General features: G+C 28.1%; 3 protein-coding genes across 3 annotated transcripts; 2 read left to right on the top strand and 1 right to left on the bottom strand.

Annotated features, from left to right (window-relative positions):
- Window positions 1–2803: 2803 nt before the first annotated feature.
- On the top strand, window positions 2804–4448 carry LOC101488286 (RING-H2 finger protein ATL16). The gene has a single exon (XM_004495259.4). The coding sequence runs from the start codon at window positions 3170–3172 to the stop codon at window positions 4265–4267; it is 1098 nt and encodes a 365-aa protein (XP_004495316.1). The 5' UTR covers window positions 2804–3169; the 3' UTR covers window positions 4268–4448.
- A 4831-nt stretch (window positions 4449–9279) lies between these two features.
- On the top strand, window positions 9280–12694 carry LOC101515535 (electron transfer flavoprotein subunit beta, mitochondrial). Its single transcript, XM_004495258.3, has 5 exons — window positions 9280–9592; window positions 9663–9947; window positions 10933–11013; window positions 11844–11938; window positions 12163–12694. The coding sequence occupies exons 1-5, from the start codon at window positions 9524–9526 to the stop codon at window positions 12386–12388; spliced, it is 756 nt and encodes a 251-aa protein (XP_004495315.1). The 5' UTR covers window positions 9280–9523; the 3' UTR covers window positions 12389–12694.
- Window positions 12695–12865: 171 nt separating this feature from the next.
- On the bottom strand, window positions 12866–16214 carry LOC101515211 (WAT1-related protein At5g07050-like). Its single transcript, XM_012714375.3, has 7 exons — window positions 15968–16214; window positions 15583–15645; window positions 14798–14914; window positions 14445–14679; window positions 13504–13665; window positions 13261–13412; window positions 12866–13167 (listed from the first exon to the last, which is right to left on the bottom strand). Exons 1-7 carry the CDS (start codon window positions 16171–16173, stop codon window positions 13035–13037), a joined length of 1068 nt encoding a protein of 355 aa, XP_012569829.1. The 5' UTR covers window positions 16174–16214; the 3' UTR covers window positions 12866–13034.
- Window positions 16215–19403: the final 3189 nt, after the last annotated feature.

Genomic DNA, 19403 nt, shown 5'->3' with positions numbered 1-19403 from the left:
AAGAAAATACAAAATTCTATAGTTACATTATTTTCTCACATGAGATTATATATTTTAGAAACTTTTAATATTTTACTGATACTAGAATACTGTGGATTACTTTTTAATTTTATATAAAAGAAAATTTCTAGTCTACCACTTTAAATTGCGATTTAGGTTTCCATGGATGGCTGCATGTGGGGTGGGGACTTTTTTACTATATACTTATGATTTATAATGATTGACAGAGGGTGTATCTAATTGGGGGAATCTCAAGGGCTCCTTATGTTATTAGCACATCGAATTATACACCAATTATTCATTAACATTGTTCAAGTGATTTCCTTTCTGTTTTTACTACATAGTACTAGCTTTAATTCACATTATTTCCAATCGATATGCGTGGGTTAATAATACTTTGAACTTTTTGGACTAATATCTTGTGAATGATTGAAGTGGGTCACTAGCGTTCTGTTCTAAATTTTTCTATTTTAAAGTGGTTTTTCTCTTGTGGGGACTAACTTTCAAAAATGAACCGGCAAAATATAATGGAATATCTTTTTTTTATCATGAAGGCAAAATATAATGAAATTTTTGTGTCTAAAATTGATTACCATGTCATTCTATATACAATGTGTGGATGTACATTAAATATGAGGTCAACTACTTGTACTAATATATTTGTGAAAAATAATATGAACCGGCAAAATATAATGGAATTTTTGTGTTTAAAATTAATTACCATATATATAATGTGCGGATGGACATTAAATATTAGGTCAACTACTCAGTACTAATATATTTGCAACAAAATAACTTTTGGTACTACTTCCTTCTTCTCGTCAAAAATATTGATTGTTTTGTATAGATTATAAATAAATAAATAAATAAAAAAAGAGAATAGTAGTTTTACTCATCATTCTCATTAAATATTTGCTATATCATCATAAATACGAAAAGGATAATAATAACTTCAAAGTGATATAAATGTCTTTTTAAGATTTTTTTTTACAAATACGATGGGAGGAAGGAAGTATCCACTATGTATTAAAATAATTAATCCATTTTAAAAAAAATGTTCTAAAATAAGTGATTTTTTAAATTTTCAATATATTTTTTTCTTCAATTATATCATTAATTAATACTACTTGCATAATTTTTAATACAATATCTTTTACTATACATTTATGATATTGATAATACACTGATATTTAACAAGAATAATTTAGTAAAAGCAATATTGTCTCTATTTTATTTATAATTTTTTTAAATATGTGTAAAATGATCAAATAAATTAACTATTTTATGACATAGAGAGTAATTAGGGGTAGAAAAAATGAGTTGGACCAGACCAACCTTTAGTTAAATAAGTTTGACTTGTTTTAAAAATTTGAAGGTCTGATCTAATTACATGTCATAAGCCATTTTTTGAGGTCTAATCTTTTTAAACTACATCTATAATAAAATTTAGTCCTCAATTAGTTTACTATATGTAATTGGGCAATAAAAAAAAATACAATAAAATATGTCTTAAACCTTAAGTTAAGAAGCATATTCAATAACATTATAACAAAATTATAATTCATATAAACAATCTATAAAATTCAATCACAATATACTTTAAATTTTACATAAGTAAGTTGAAATTATAAAACAAATATAAAAAATTATATTAAATAAAGAGGTAAATAGATTAGGTTATAGGTCATGTCAAACGACTTAATCTGCTTCAATTACTAAGAGTAATATATAACCCTAACTTTCTAGTTATTATATTTATATAAAGTATGCAACCATTTTTTTCAGATCAATATCAATTATGGTTTTGCATCAAGGTAACATATGGTTTGAAAGAATAATCAATTTTGAATTGTGGCTGCTAATTAGAAGTATAATACTTTTTCATATTTAGATATTGCTAAAGTTACGAGGATGCACTCATTTCTTCAATTTATTCGGGATTTAGGTTTTTTTTGTTTAATCTCATTAAAGCCATTCATATGCTTAAGTTGGTTCAATTTATTCATGATTGTTGCAAATTTCTTAATACATTTTATTTCTTATTTATTTGACATGTTAATTCTTTAATTCACAATTTAGTCAAATATACTTAATTTTTTTAACGAAACTATTTAGATTGTGAAATATTCTCTTTATATTATCTCATTTATTGAAACAGATTTAGTTCATTAATGAATTAATATTTCTGAAGAAACAAAAACATTAAAAAATATAATTTGATCACTATTATTGAAGTTAAAGAGTTTGTAAAGAAAGTGACAAGAAATATTTGAAAAATAAAAAGTACTCTTCATGATATCCTACAAAATAGAAGCCTTAAAGATACAATATAAAATATTTAAACTCTCCTTAATTAATTATGATGAAATCCTTTCACATTGTATAGTCAATTATATGGTTATGCTTATGTGTATTTAAAAAATTATTTAATTCTCCACATATCTGTCAATGCAATGGCAATTAGGTTCATGGTGCCTTCTTGATCCTGTATTGGTCCCTATATTAACCACCACTATTATTCTTAATAGACCGCAATTTATTCTATAAAGTCTCCAATTATTAAATATATGATGATACGCTACAAATTGTACAAATACTTATAAAATATTGAACAATGGCCGAGACACTCTTGGAACAAATTTCTAGCCTAACTCTCTGAGAAATTTACCAACTACCAGTACTACTCTGAACAATTTAAATTTACTAAACACTCCACCCCTCCAACCTTTCTTTTATTTATTTATTTATTTTTAAAATACAATTATTTATTAATATAAATAAAAATAAAAACAGGTTTTGACAACATTTTAATGTCCTGTCTCCCTCCCCATCACCATCCTCATTTATACACCACCTAGGTTTCCTCTCTATCCCCCTTCTCCATATATTACATACTCTCAGTCTCATCCATTTTCATTCATTAGCCTAACTATATTGCTTGTCAAATTATCTCTTCATTGCTTCAAAACTACTTCATCTCTCTCATTTTCATATCACTTTCATGTAGTACTTGATTGACCTCATTAACCTTTTACACCACCCCCACTTTGCTATATTCAAACTCATAGCTTACTCCAACTAGTCCACATGCTATAATAATAAAGTCTCTATTTTTATTTTTTTATCTTCAAGATCTGAGATAACCCATTTGTAATTTTCATTTTCTGATATGGATCTTGTAAGTAGAAGACACTTGATCCATTTTTCACAACATGGGTCATCACAAATTTCACAATCAAACACACAGGCTCTTTCTCCAATAACAAGTTCAAGTTCAAGTTCAATCTTTCATCCTCATATGCATCATTCTAGCACAAGTTTTCCCATCATTGCAATTGCTATAATAGGAATAATGGCTACAGCTATCTTGCTTGTAAGCTACTACATCTTTGTCATCAAATGTTGTCTCAATTGGCACCGTATTGATCTTCTAAGACGTTTCTCTCCATCTAGAAGGAGACAAGATCCAACAACAATAAACTCACAAGGTACAACAGAACCTCGTGGATTAGATGAAGCATTGATTCGGTTAATCCCAGTGATTCAATACAAAACAGAGTTAGAAGGGAATAATGATAGTAATAGTGAAAAGGGTTTGTTCTGTGAATGTGCTGTTTGCTTGAATGAGTTTCAACAAGATGAAAAACTTAGGATTATACCAAATTGTAGCCATGTTTTTCACATTGATTGCATAGATGTTTGGCTTCAAAACAATGCTAATTGTCCACTTTGTAGAACAAGCATTTCATTGACAAAAAGATTCCATTTTGATCAAATATTTACACAAACACCTTCTTCAAATCAAGATCAAAATTACCCATCTAGGGAAAACATCAATATTGGCGGTGATGAAGATTTTGTTGTGATTGAATTGAGTAACAATAATGATACTTTGGAGTTACCAACACCAAGTTCTATTAGTCCTTCACAAAGGAAGGTTTTAGAGCATAGAAATGTGGAAAAGAAAGCAAGGAAGTTGAATAAAGTTACAAGCTTTGGAGATGAATGTATTGATGTTAGAACAAAAAAAGATGAACAATTTTCAGTTCAACCAATTAGAAGGTCTTTTTCAATGGATTCATCAAGGGATAGACAATTTTATTTAGCAGTTCAAGAAGCTCTAAAGCAGCAAAAGAGGGAAGTCAATGAAGTCAACTCTCTTGAAGGATGCAGTGGTGGTAGTGGTAGAGCTAAAAAATCATTCTTTTCATTTGGATATGGAAGTAGATCCAGAAGTTCTGTTCAACCTGTTTATTTGGACCCCTGAAATTTCTACTCTTTTTGTTTTTCTCTTTAGTTTCAATTATGTTTGCAACTTGTAAGTTTCTTAGATTTTTGTTTGTTGGTAAGATGGAGATATTAGAGGTATGAATAGGTCATCGTAGGATTGTATTGTATGAGTATGACACACAATTATTCAATTTAATTTAATTTTAATTTCGAAACCATTCTCTGTTTTATGATTTTCAGCTTAGCATATCATCTAATGGTATGGGTCGTATCTTGTTTTATAATTTTTTATAATTTAAATGCATAAATATAAATTAATTCTCAATTTAAATCTTTTATAGATAATGTTTATATTTTATTTAATTATAAAAGAAAAATATATATATATATATATTTTTTTTTTATTTGTGTCGTGTCAAGTGTTCTGACGGAAATTGTATTTAAATAATTTTTAAGTTCTTATATGTGAGATTCGCCATCACAATTTTAATTTTAATTGAATCTTTTATTGATTATTTTTATCATCGAGTATATCTTTAGAGACCAACTATTTAGCCTATCCAGCTTTTGAAAAAGTCATGGAGCCATGATAATGAGCATCATTGCTAAAATCATCATATTTTTAGCTTTCTAAAAGCAAATGTTTTAATTGCCTCTATGGATCAAATCAATTATAATTTACTGCATTTCATGTCTTGCTCTAGAAAAAATCAAAAAGAGAAATAAGAAAATCTTGCTTCAAACAAAAGTACTATTAGGAAATGAAGCAAAAGAAATGGAAAAGTCGACCAATTACCTAAAAGGAGAATCCAAGGATGAATAAAGTCAATAGCTACATGTGTACCAATATTGATTTGTTTAAAGAAAAAGAGAAGTCCTTTTCTCATTGATAAACAGTTCACAACAACCAAAATTATATTTCTGTATACACACACTGTGTCTCTATGTGTTGTAATGTTGGTTGATGGAAGGTAAGGTTTGGTGATTTTTGGTTGGTTTGGAGATGCTTTCTTGCTACACAGTTTCATCTTCTTCCAGCTTGTAAGAATCAATCATTAATTTGGAGTTCAAATATTTTATATAACTAATGAAAGAGCAGCCACATTTTTAGTTATTATTTTCCCAACCATAATTTGTCTTCATATAGCAATTTCTTTTATGTTTAGAGTGTGTATTTAGTTTTATTGTGAAAACTTTGCATTATCTCTATTAAAACGATTTTAGGGGATATACATATTTATTATGTTGGTTAAATTTCATTTTAGTTTTAAATAGTCTCAATTTAACTGGAAGTGATAAATTTATCTTTTGTTTTATGTTGAAAAATTACACTAAATGTATCGTTGAAAAACTATTTAATTTTTTTATTGTGAATTACTGAGATTAATAAAAAATTATAAATTCACTAAATTCCCTATGATGGCGTCTCGTGCGTTGAACGCGAAGCTATGCATTGGAGAGTATGTTGATCGAACGGTGGGAGGTGAGAGAACATAAAAAGCAAACATGTAGTAAGCTTTATGTCATACTTTCTTTTAAAGTATGAAAACTGTGGCTTTTAGATTGGACAAGTGTCTCATGTGATTTCTAGTTAATGCATCTTTCAGTATCGTTCAAAATTTTAATAACAAATTGAGTTAGCTATTCGTAAGTAGAAATTTATTGTATTATTTGTCAACTAAGAAAGTGGGTCGGTATTTGTAAATTCGATTAAAAAAAAAAAGCAAAACAAATAGTAGTTTTAAAAAAGTCTAAAATAAAACTTTAAGGTGATATAAGATTATTTTTTAATCTGAAATTATTCTTATAAATTATTTTATTTTACTTAAATAAGTGACATTTCATATATATTTAATTTTTTTTAGTGTTTTATTTTTTATTTCGTCGTTTGAATGCGATCTTTAGTTTGTTTGTTATTATGGTGTGAAATTGTTTATTCTTCTGTTTAAATATGGTATTTACATAGACAACATATTTGTTATGTCAATACATAGACAATTTTAAGTAAGGATTTACAGAAGTTATTATTAACTTCAACACTATCTCATTATAACATATGATTTGTTAACACATGTTTAAAATTGGTCATTTCAAAGACTATCTATAGTTGATATGAGCCAACACCACCAATTTTTTTTTGATGGATTGAATTAAAGGTTGTTAATCTTGTATTATTCTTGACCATTCATTGTACATGGAATAAATTAGTTTGATTATTAATATTAAAATTTTAGTTTTATTATCTTTCATTGACTTCTGAAATCATTATGTGTATTGTTAGCGTATTTTTTATTTTTTTAATTAATTTTTTATTTTTTTAATTAATTTCGATATCAAAATATGGCTAAGAAATGCCCTAAATCATGATGAATTTGTTTGTACTATTCCTATTTGCATTTGAATGAAGTTTATTTATCTATCAAAAAAATACTAGTTATCAACACTTAATTTATATATATCTTCTCTTATTTTTGAGGAATCAACATTGATCAGATTGCACTTTCAATCCCAAAGAGTATAAATGATCTTGAACTTTTACTTAAAAATGACAACGTCAATCATTAATTTTGAACAATTTTAAAATATCAATTCACCATATATAACACTCTTCTATTGTATCAATATTTCCTAAAAAAACATCTAAATATAAATAACTTGAAACTCAATTTTAATCAATTTCATGAAATTAAGGTAATTGAAAACCATAAAATCATATTGAAAAATGTTGACACAAACCCACAAAGAGGAACTTGACTTCTAAACCATATTTCCTACAATATACTAGGAAGTAGGAACTTATTACCGATGCATCTTTTGATATTGATATTATTATTATTATTATTGTTATAGTGTTTCCAAATAAGTGATGCACTCTTAGAAGGCCATGTGCACGTAAGCATGGGCAGGGGCTACAAGATCTGTTGCACACTTCTTGAACCCGTGAGATGTTGGCCTTGTCAAAAGGGAAATTGAAGCAAAACAAAACACAACAAAAAGTTCCAACAAACTAATCCCCAAAAAGAGCAAAATTTAATCTTCGGCGATATGGGGCCTTATATTGTCCCTTGATTTTGGTAGCAATACAACAATTTTATTCTATATTATGAAAGAATGCATATATTTATTTCAAAACGTGCACTTGTTGTAGAAGACAGTGAGTGAACACAAGTCTCACTTGGTTTTTTTTTTGTCTTTACTCTTTTGACCATCTTTTAGTGACTCCGCTTTATTAGAGCATCTCTAACAGTAGCATAAATGAGTTCGTCCGTCAGATGTAATTACGTAACTTTCAGTTTTTGGCGAGTTCACTGTTGGAGATATGTCAAACTGTCATCACCGTTCTCTCATGAAGGAACGTACTTTGATACGATTATCTTTTTTATTATTAATTTATGAATATTAATAAATAAATAAATAATTTGTTAGTGGTGGACTCTATCTAATGAACATGCGAGTTCATCGTTGGAATAAAAAATGAATAGGTTATTTCAAGGTGATGTGGCACGCTAGACCCAATTAATGAACCCATATTGAGTTCACCGTTGGAGATGCTCTTACTGCTTTTTTTTTGGACCTTTTGTTTCTTAGCATTTCCGACTTTGGGCTTAGTCTCCTAAGGGAGGTGATGTTAAGCCCAAAATAACAGGGTAATCTCTTGAAAGCAAGCTTGCGGTAGTTAATAAATTGGATAAAAATATTATCGAAAACATAATTTTGATAGTGTTTTTTGCATTTATGAGTAAAATTGGAGATTTAGATGAGCGATTACCGTCTCTTAATAATGAAGTCAATTATATATTGAAAAAAAATGTTCAGTGCCATTTTTTTAAACTTGCAAATGTGCACTTGTGTTCGATTTTAGAGAATTTCTTCTTTCACTCTCAAGGATCCTTAGATCAATCAATTCATAAATGTATTTTAGAGACTAAATATAGGAAGTGAGAGAAAAAAATTACTTTGATTTTAATATAAGGAAACTTCTTCTAGAAGACTTTAGAAAAACTTTTAATTTAGATATAGCCCATCAGGCAGAACAACCGGGCTTGATATTTTGTTTGGGCAGGTCCCAAATATTAATGTTCTACTTTCCACAAAAATCCTTCATATTTTTAAAGTGCATATCTAGATCAAACAAATTGTTGGAAGTACACATTTGAATTTGTGAAAATCGGTTGTATACTCTCAATCTGAATTTGGTATGGTGAAAGTCAATGTTAAAAACTATTTCTAATCTTATAAAATAAAAATAAAAAATATTAAAAATAATGTATTTATTAATTGTCTTTAATTTTTTATTTTTTATTTTTATGTATGTACTCTTATTGAAAATTGTGAAACGTTAAATGTTTACTGATAATATTATAAAAAAAAACATCTTAAATAATAGTATAAAAATCATTTCAACAATAAATATGTCTTAAAGTCATCGTAGTTATTTTTTATATGTAGAATACAAAATTTCTCTAAAGATTATTTTATGTATAAGACTGAAGGGAATACATATTTATAATAAGAATTAAGACATCTCACAATAATGATGAATCTAAAAAAATAATCTCTATGAATTGTGATTGAATGAAATCCATGGTAGAGACAGTGTTCGACACTAAAAGTATATTTGCAAACACCCTAATATTTAAGTGAGTATAATGATCAAAGTAGAAGATAGAGACTCACAAAAAGACATATAATAATAAGTCGTGATGTGAAACTTATATAATTAGTCAAATTAGCCAAAAGTCTACTCCAAAATAGTATGATATTTGCTAGCTTGTTTTCTCAAAATGAATTTGAGCGAAAATAATAGAAATGACAAAATAAATTAAAATTTTAATCTTTACTATCAAACTAATTAAGGAGAATGTGAAATCCAAAATCTTTCTTAAATCTCATTATTTTTCAAAAAACTATTTGCTAATATTGGTTTATTCATATAAATAATAGATTGTGATGATAAATTTAAGCACATATTGACAAAATATATGGAAAGTAAAAAAAATGTTGAATTTAATGATAATAATCTCCATAAATCATTTATAATAAAAAAAGAAAAAGGTTGTTTATGTGGTAGTTTGTTGGATGCAGGGATTAAGATGTGGTTTGAAGGCTCGCTTACGTGCCGTAGAGTAAGCAGAGCACAAACACAAAGGATAGGGATCAAATCCAAATTATTTGATTATTTGTCTTTCAGAAAACTCCATCCAACACAGCACACGCACACTCACACTCTTATTATTCTTTCTTCCTCCTCCAGATAGAAAAATACACAGGATCTACTACCACCACTGCTACAATGAAGATTATGGTAGCCGTTAAACGAGTTATCGATTATGCCGTCAAAATCAGAGTCAAACCCGACAAGGTAAGCACTAACCACCATCGAACAAAATAATTCAAATTCAAATCTCATAATTGCTCTTCTATTTTTGTAGACAGGGGTAGTGACCCAGAACGTGAAAATGTCAATGAACCCTTTCTGTGAGATTGCCCTAGAAGAAGCACTTCGAATTAGGGAATCTGGTTTGGCATCCGAGGTTGTGGCTGTTAGCATGGGACCTTCTCAGTGTATAGATACTCTTAGAACTGGTCTTGCAATGGGAGCTGATAGAGGTATCCATGTGGAAGCTAATTATTCACTCTATCCTCTCTCTGTTGCCAAGATTTTGAAGAAACTTGTTGAGATTGAGAAACCTCGACTTTTGATTCTTGGCAAACAGGTATTCTACTTTTTTGTGCTTTGGGGAGATTGAGGTTTGTGTTTTTTGCTGATGTTTCATAATGATGGTTTTTTTAATTATTATTTTATTTTCCTGAGATTATTAGTTTATGGTGATGAGATGAGTTGGATATTTTGTTGTACAAGTCAAACCATACTGGATTTTGGTTATGTTTTGTTCTACAACCCCCCCTCCTTGTATGACAAGGACCCTTTGGGTGTTTAATAGTGTGACATGATTGAATGTTGTTGAGTATGCTCATATTCAATGATTGATCACTGGGGTAGACGCTCAAGCATTGCAAAGTGAGAAAAGCTTAAAGCACAACGAGTGGAGCGAAAGCGCTTGCCTTTAGGTTTGGCTTAATCGTATGTTGGGTTACGACTAGATTTTTTATTTATTTTATGAAATTACCAATGTTAGTGTGTTAGCATAGATTAGTGTTAATGTTGTGGATGAGGATAGAACTCTCAACCTCCTTACTACTACACTCTTTAACTCCCCCACACCAAGCCACCTTATATCCCCTTGTTACGGCTAGGAGTGTTAGGGATGCAGGGTAAACATGTAATCTGTACTGTAGACCATAATATTAAGCACAACTTAGAAGAACTTTGTGATCAATCATCGCCGAACTACAGTAGCCACTCTGCTGTTGGAGATATAAGCATAATTTGCCGAACTTTGTGATCAATCATTGTGCTCTTGTGTGTGTTTATTTATCTATTTACTTTAGAGTTGGGTTTGCTTTTCTAACAAATGTTTTTAAGATATTTGTTTCTTTAACTTCCCAGGGTCACGAGTTTAAATGGGTACTTTTGCTTTAGATTTCCTTTCATTTTTTTTACCTGTCATGTTGGGATATTATGGAAACAACGACAGATGCATTGATGCAGGAAAAAGAACAGGACACTGAATATTTGAGAACAATTGGATGATCATAATTGTCTATTAAGTGGTTTTTTCTTTCCTTAATTATTTACAGGCCATTGACGATGATTGCAATCAAACAGGGCAGATGATTGCAGGACTTCTCAATTGGCCACAAGGGACTTTTGCTTCAAAGGTTAGCTCATCATCTACAAACATCCTCAGTAAACAGTTTCTTATTCATTTCTTTGTTGACTATCTTTGATTTGCCTAAGTTGCATATCTCACTAGTACTATATATTCAAATTTATATTATTTTTCTCCATTCACGATCCCAGTTTGATCAAAGGCAAATGATATTTTCTGAATAGCAAGTTTTTCAGGAAAACTAAATTAGTTGATTGAGTTTTCTTGCGTCTCTCTAGGGTCTATATTTGCATGATGTTATGTTATGTGTCTGCATACAATTGATTTTTCCATCTATGGTTTATTACGATAGGAATGCTGACGCCTTTGGGAAATCATTAAACACGAGTCATGCAAAATCTTTTGTTCATTTTATTTTAGATCAGATAGATAAACACAACACATTAAGTTGGGTGTGTATATGACAAACCATTAAGAGTATATGTAGCCCTGTCTCCAGATTGTGGATTGTGCTACAGCTCGAATCTCCGAGAAACAAGCTTTTACCCAAGTCAAGGCTTATGAATTCCCAAAGGTTAAACCATATGATTTAAATTAGGCTAGAAATAAAGAAAACAGTCAATGAATTATGAAGTTCTGATGGTTTTTGATATATGTATACGTGTGAATGATTTCCACCATAGGGTGATTTATCTGTAGTCATCACTTGCTAATTGTTATATATTGTTGATTAAGTTGTCAGTGTCATAAACAGCAGGCTTAAAAGAAGATACCTTAACAAAATTGCAGTTTAGTAAAAAAATTTGCATAATCATTATAAGTCAAATAAATTATTTCTTTCATTGAATTATTTCATAACTAACTTCTGCTTTCCAGTAGGTTGTCCTTGATAAAGAGAAACAGGTGGCAACAGTGGACAGAGAAGTTGATGATGGTATTGAGACTGTGTGTTTGAACTTACCAGCAGTAATAACGTGAGTATCGTATTCGTTTGAGTATGCTGTATCAAACCTGTCAAACATGCTGTATCATATCATACTATAATGTTAAATGTAGTGGATTACCGACTTCTGTTTTTCGTTGATTTTTTTTGCATGAGGGATATTTAAAATTCTAGGTGTCGCAGAAACTGTTTTATAATACTAAGTAGGACACTTTAACCCTAGGTGTGGAAGTTTTATGCTTTTTCTTCTTGCAGCACTGATCTGAGACTGAACCAACCAAGGTATGCTACTCTTCCCAACATAATGAAAGCAAAATCGAAGCCGATAAAAAAGTTCACTCCAGAGGAGTTGAATGTGGAAATCAAATCTGATTTGGAGATAGTTGAAGTCACAGAACCTCCCAAGAGAAAATCAGGTGTTATTGTTTCGTCTGTGGATGAGCTTATTGACAAACTAAAACATGAGGCTAATGTCATCTGATTATTCTCTACTTTCACGCTTAATCAATTTGTTCTCACCAAAGGATAAACAGCATACACTAAGATTCTGATGTATGATCAAATGAAACAATAAATTTAATGTTGTTCCTTTTATTTTCATGTATTTATCATTGTATCCTATCTCTTCTACAACCATAACATACGACTGGTATTTGTGAAGCACTTCTATTGGAAGTAATGTAATTGGTCTTGTAAAATTCCATACTTATTTGATTAAAGTTTCATCTTTAAGTAAATAAGTGTTATAAGTCTTTTAAATTAAAAGAAAGTTGATGTAATTTATCTACCATGTTCTTCATCCTTTCTTTCACCTTTGATTGAGTTTTTTTTTTGTTTGCTGGTTGTACTGCTTGGTAAGTATAACTATTCTGATTTAATGTCAAGTTTTTAATTGCATGAATAATCAGAACTATCCTAATCTTAAGTTTTGCATTGCTAGGGCTTTTGTTGGTCTACATTAAAAAAAATTGTCATGTAAAAAAGGTAGCTTAAAATAAAATTTATGAAGCCTTGATTTTGCACAAAATGTATAGCCAGAATAAGCCTACAAATCTTCATGATCTACAAAATTTATTCTATTCTCACTTGGATGTACACTTCAAACCTTACCAGCTAAATCTACTGTCCTATATTCTGCATTCTAGGTCTTCATTATTTTGCTGCAATATACCTTTGGTTTTGAAATCAACCTCTTTGTCACCTTCTTTCCCCCATAGTAACAAGTACAGACCAATGATGACAATAAATGAACCTATGATGCTGAAAATTATAAGAGAAACGAATTTCAGAATTATAATTAATTATACTAAAAAATAATGTTAATGTGAAAAGAATTGAGTTATTGTATGCTACCTGCCCAAATAAAGTTTTTCACCGAGGACGAAGTATGCTAGAATTGTCACAAATATGGTAGAAAGAGGGTTAAACAGTGTGACAAAAACTGGCCCTTTTTTCTCAGTGCACCATAGTTGAATGTAAATCAACAAACCACCAACAACAATTCCCTGTCATTTTTAAGGATTGATAATGTTAGAAAGAACTCTCTAGATTTGGTACTTCTGTACAATGCTATGAGCTGATTATATTATACTTAACACCATATATTGTGGACCACAAGTCAATGTTGAGGCCTATAATCCAAGCTGAAGGGTTATTATGTTCTGCTATGGCTGTGAAAAGAGCTGATTGCGCTGCTCCAATGAAGCACATCCATGTAGTGAGTGACAATTGAGCAGGGTATCTTTTCAGAGTGGATGCCTGAATTTCCATTTACAAGTTATATGTTAGAGTTGTGATGATTTCCAGTTCCACTGATGAAAGAACAAAAATAACAAAAAACCATTATTTAAACTGTCAACAAAACAACCTATTTCTTTTAGGGCCTTCCCAAGTCAAGTTCAGTTCTAAAACTATATGAAGTAGTGAACAAATCATAAGACTAGACTTTTTATGTGCAATTTTTGTGTGGAGCTTCTGTTCTCACTCCCTTAAAGCGAATTTGGAATGGAAGTATAGTTCTAGTAAAAACGCAGTTTTTACATCAACGAAGTAGAAGTATATTTTCAGACAAAAAAATAGTTTTTTTTTTTCTATCCGGAAGTATACTTTTAGACCCGTGTGGTTTTTTAAAAACACGGGGGTGAAAAAAGAAGCTATCTTTTTGCTAAGTTGTAAAATGAAGATTAGACTGTAAAGTAAAAGTAAGTGGATTATGTACTAGCTAAGAGGAGTGCATTAAGGCTTAAAACAATGGTTTGTTTAACCTTACTCTTAAACTGGTCTGTATTCTTTATGCATGACATAAAATGTTCACATAAAACTTATAAGAGCAAAGCTAACAAGCATCCTTAGCATATGGTTAAAAAACTAAAAAAATGAGAAAACTTTGATTGAAAAATGCATCATTCAATGCAAAGATAAAATAAAAATGTTGCACTTTTAATGAAGATTTTCTACTTTTTAGAATCTTTAATCAGTTCCTTCAATCCTTATTAACATTTGCCAGTTAAAAACTAGTATTGAGTTAAGGTGAGAACCTGCATAATGTACCATAAAGACCATGTAAAACAACATGCAACTGTAAGAAGTGAACCCTTTAACCCACTATCATTGATAGGACCACTTTTTGGTTGAATATGTATTAAAGGACGCCACAAATCTTTCATAATAGGTCCCTTGTATAGTGTTATCATCATAACACCAGCTAAAGATATCAAACTCCCAATAACTTTTGCTATACCATGAGGATTTCGAAGATCAACAACCTCAAACCTGCATTTAAGTCAATTCTCTTATGGATAAAATAAATTTATAAATACTTCAAAACCATTACTCTTTCCGTAACAAATTATAAGCAAAAAGTACATGTATTTGATTAAGAATTGTGAACCTGAGTACCACTGCAATAATGAAGGTAAGGGAAGCTATGGTGTTGATCACGGAAGCAACAAAGGTTGGAGAAGTGTCCCTCAGGCATGCAAAGTACACATTGAGAGTCAAACTTATCCTGCATTAATATTTAATGACTTGTTATATTTGAAATCCACAATTTTCCTAGGCTCATAACACCTCATTTTTCTCTATATTTCTCTCTTTTTATCGCATCACCATATTTTTCTCTATATTTCTCTCTTTTTATCGCATCACCATATGATCGGCCAAGAGGTAAAGTCACCAAAGCAACTATCTCTAAAATTAAATAATTTTTTACTTAATAAAAAATGCCTAAAAAAAATTATACTTAACAAAAAAGCATCATAGTCTAATATTTTCAAATCGAAAAAATAGTATCTAAAACTAATATTGTCCCAACAAATGTTAAATTAATTGATTTAATTATGAATTAAAAAAAATGTTATAGAAGATTTAATAAATGATATTTTATTCTAAGTGTCTAAAAATAATTTTTCATAAATTTTTTAATAATTTTTTTAAAATACTATTATAGACTCTAAAAAATATCATTTTTAAATTTATCTTATACCTCTATATTTTGAGTTGTATTATCAATATATTAATCACACCACTCTCTTTATTTATATATCTCGCACGGTGTCTAATGAATTTATAGGTTGCATAAAGTGTACATAAATATTTAATGATATACTACAAATTATGTTTCCATATACTTCTATATAGTGTAATATTATGCATTTTTTTATTAGTAGTACTTACCCCAACACTGAAAGCACAAAAAATTCCATAAAAAGAGAACACGTCAGCTTTGGTCTTATTTTTCTGCAAGAAAAACAAGTACAATTATCATCACAAAAGTGATTAATGTTCAATCATCTACGATCATACGAAATTCAAATTTTTATTTAAAACAAACATATTAATTAAAATGACTTAGAATTTAAATGAAAAATTCAACAATTAAATGCAGCCATATATGGATCGATAACACAAACATTGATTCGCACTGATTAAAGGGTTCATAAATCAAAGAATGGAAATGCATAGCACCACACTAAACACTAAGAATCAGTAAGTAATTCACCTAGAATTCATGTATAACTAATGTTATGTTTGGTTTCACGATGGCTTATAGCGCATTTACCTCTCTAAAAAGTACGCAAAGGGGAACATAACAACGCCAGCCACAACATGGCGATAAGTAACATAGACGTAAGGACTCATTCCATGATTGAAGGATGCTTCAGTGATAAAATATAAGAAGGTATAACCCACTTGGCTTAGGACCATGAAAATGTGTGGTTTGAACTCTCTGTACAAGAACAGAAGAGAAAAGTTTTTTTGCTCCATTACTTTAATGATGGCCTTATTTTAGAAGCTCACAAAGAAGCTCAACACATGCATATTATATATATATAACTTATATACAAGTTGATCACTTAATTAATGGAATTAATTCATATACAGTATAAAGATTATGTAATTTGTTGTGATTGGTTGACATAGTAAATTATTATAAACTTTTTACTACCGACCTTGTATAAAAGTTAAACCGTGAATTAATTGAATGTGATTCCTAAATGCATTATAATGGTATCATGTTCTTTATTAAATTCCCATTACAACATGTATTCGTGACTAAGACTTTAGAGTACACATGTAAAGAACACTAGAATCCAAGAAATTGTATATATTGTGAATTTTCACTTTTCCAAAAATGGTGATTGAATAATACAGGACCAAAATTATGAGGCACCTTGTCTTTACAAAATAGGATATTAGATAGGTTTGTTTAAAATTTAAAAAGTGATTTTGACTTTATACTTTTTAAAATGATTTTTATGAAAATCTACTTAAAAATAGTAGAATTATTTTAAATTTTTTTGTTATCGGTTAAAAAAAATAATTTTGATATTCAATAACTAAAATATTCATTATTAGATATTTTAACATAATAAATATCAATTTTTTTTAAAGGTATCTTTTAAAAATAATTTTTATGAAAAAATTTTCAAAATAGCTTTTCATTTTAATCATTTTTTAAAATTTCATTATTTCAGAAAAATTATAAAAAATAGATAAAATACTTAAAATTATATTTTGAGATAAACTATTTAAACTAATTTTTCATTTGAAACTTTAATTTTAAACTTCTTTTAAAAAAAAATATTATAACAAAAAGATAAAATATTATAAAAATTACTTTTTAAAAAAAAATCTTGAACAAACGGACACACTATCACTCAATTTGATTTAAAATCGATTTTCCTTACTTGACCTGCTTCATTATGAATGAACTAGATATGAAAACAACATAACATGGGATATAAGATTAACGTGGTGTTACAACGAATGAGTTAATAGATAAAGTAATAAATAGGTTTCGAATTTAATCATCATTTTTAATATAATTCTAACATTAATATTTATTGTTAAAAAAATAATAACGTTGTCTCATTTTTGCCTAATGAATTTAACATGCAATTTCTTTATTTTACCTATATGTAATTTTTTATTAACCATACTTAGTCAATTTAATTATATGTCTTTAATTAATTTTATTATTTTTTATATTACAAGACACATGTAATATAATACTTTTATTTTAATTAATATTTGGCTTAAATCATTATAAATCTTACATACAAATTATAAAATTTAAGAAGCTTAAATCAATGAGTAAAAAAAAAGCTTAAATCCATTGCTGCAATGCAACTAGATAATCTTTGGTTGTTGTTAATGTGCGATGACAACAAAAAATATTAACCGGAAATTCAGAAATTATAAATAAATAAAAATTGTTTGATTTATACTTTTGCAAATTCTACAAGAGATTAGAATTTTTATGTTTTTTATCAAATATGAAAATTTATAATTTGAAAATGAAAGTTGTTGAATTTTTATTAAAAAATTTGAGATTGAAGGTGAAGATTATTGAGTTTTTATTATTTAATTGGTTTATTAATTAATTAATTTTAAGTTTTTAATCAAATGATTAAATGAGTTAATAAAATTAATTTTAAATATTAAATATTGTCTAGTCAACAATAATTACACGGTCAACATGTGACATTTCATCTAAAATTAGCCATGTCATCATTTTTTTTTTACTAAAAAAGATTCATTAATGACTTTTTTTTAATTTATTAGAATTTACAAGGATATAAATTTTTTTTACATAAAATAAAATAAATAAAAAATGATATTTTCCAAAACCAAAAACATATTTAAATCCATCTTAAATCATCTTTTGGTTAGTTCCTAAGTTGAAGTGCTTTGAGGTATTTGAGAGTTTTATTTATTTTCATAATATGATATATAATTGAATTGATCCATTCGCTTCTCTCAATAGGGGCGTTGCTTTTGTTCTATATATATATATTCTTAATGCCCTTATAATACCAATTTGGTTATATTCAATCAATTCGGCTATATTCTTAATGCCCTTATAAATTACCACTCTCACTAATTTTTTTTTATCAAGTACCTATTCAACTTTAATATATAGTAAAATGCTATCTAACTTTAATATATAGAAAATTCCATGCTAAGAATTTAAAGGTTAAATAGCATCTACGATTCTTTAACTTAATTTTAATTAACGTTTTAGTTTTTCATATTATTTTTTGTGATTTAGTCATTTATTTTAATTGTAAGTGACAATTTGATCTTTTATGTTTTAAAATGTCAACAATGTTATCTTTTTTTTTTTTTTTACAAATATTCAAAAAAAATCATCAATATTTTCAAACAAAACCATAAAATTAATTATCATCTCCAATATAACGCAAATTTATCAAATTCATACCTTAAATCTTTAAATAAACTCATATTCTCATTCTTTATTTGATGAATTTGATGTTTTTGGAGATGAAAATATGAGTTTATTTGAATATTTGAGTTAAGCATTTGATGAAATTTGTATTATATTGAAGATGATAATTAATTTTATGGATTTTGTTTGAAAATTTTGATGAATTTTTTGAAGTTTTGTATAAAAAATGATAACATTATTGGCATTTTAAAACATAAAAGATCAAATTATCACTTAAAATTAAAATAAATGACCAAATCATTAAGAAAAAAAATATAAATGACTAAAACTGAAATTAAATTAAAGGATTGCATATGTTATTTAACATAATTTAAATATAATTTTTTTTCTTTTTTAGATTTTGTACATTTTAATTTTTAAAGTTGAAATGTTGTATTTTTAAAAGAAAAATTTGTATTTAAGTATCTTTAACATGTGTACTAATACACATGTTAGTATGAAGATAATATATAATAACATTGATCGAATTAATTTTTATTTTAATAAATTATTAGTGTCTAATATTATTAAACTGAGTACTACCTGTTAAATTTGAATTTGAAAGTTCGCCGTATATGAATTTTCTTTAGCATTAATTTCAACAACAACAAAATTGTTGGTAGGCCAATAATTAAGCTATTATAGTTTTAAAATTTAGCAATTAAATTATTAGTCACATTTATTTACTTTTTTTTGCAAATCTTTGTTCCCCAATTATTATATAAAAAAATATTTGTCGTCAAATTACAAAAAAAAAAAAAAAATC

Source organism: Cicer arietinum, chromosome 4 (genome assembly GCF_000331145.2).
Source record: "Cicer arietinum cultivar CDC Frontier isolate Library 1 chromosome 4, Cicar.CDCFrontier_v2.0, whole genome shotgun sequence".
Taxonomy (NCBI): Eukaryota; Viridiplantae; Streptophyta; class Magnoliopsida; order Fabales; family Fabaceae; genus Cicer; species Cicer arietinum.
The sequence above is the reverse complement of the archived record's forward strand: the minus strand, read 5'-3'. Positions and strand labels throughout refer to the sequence as shown.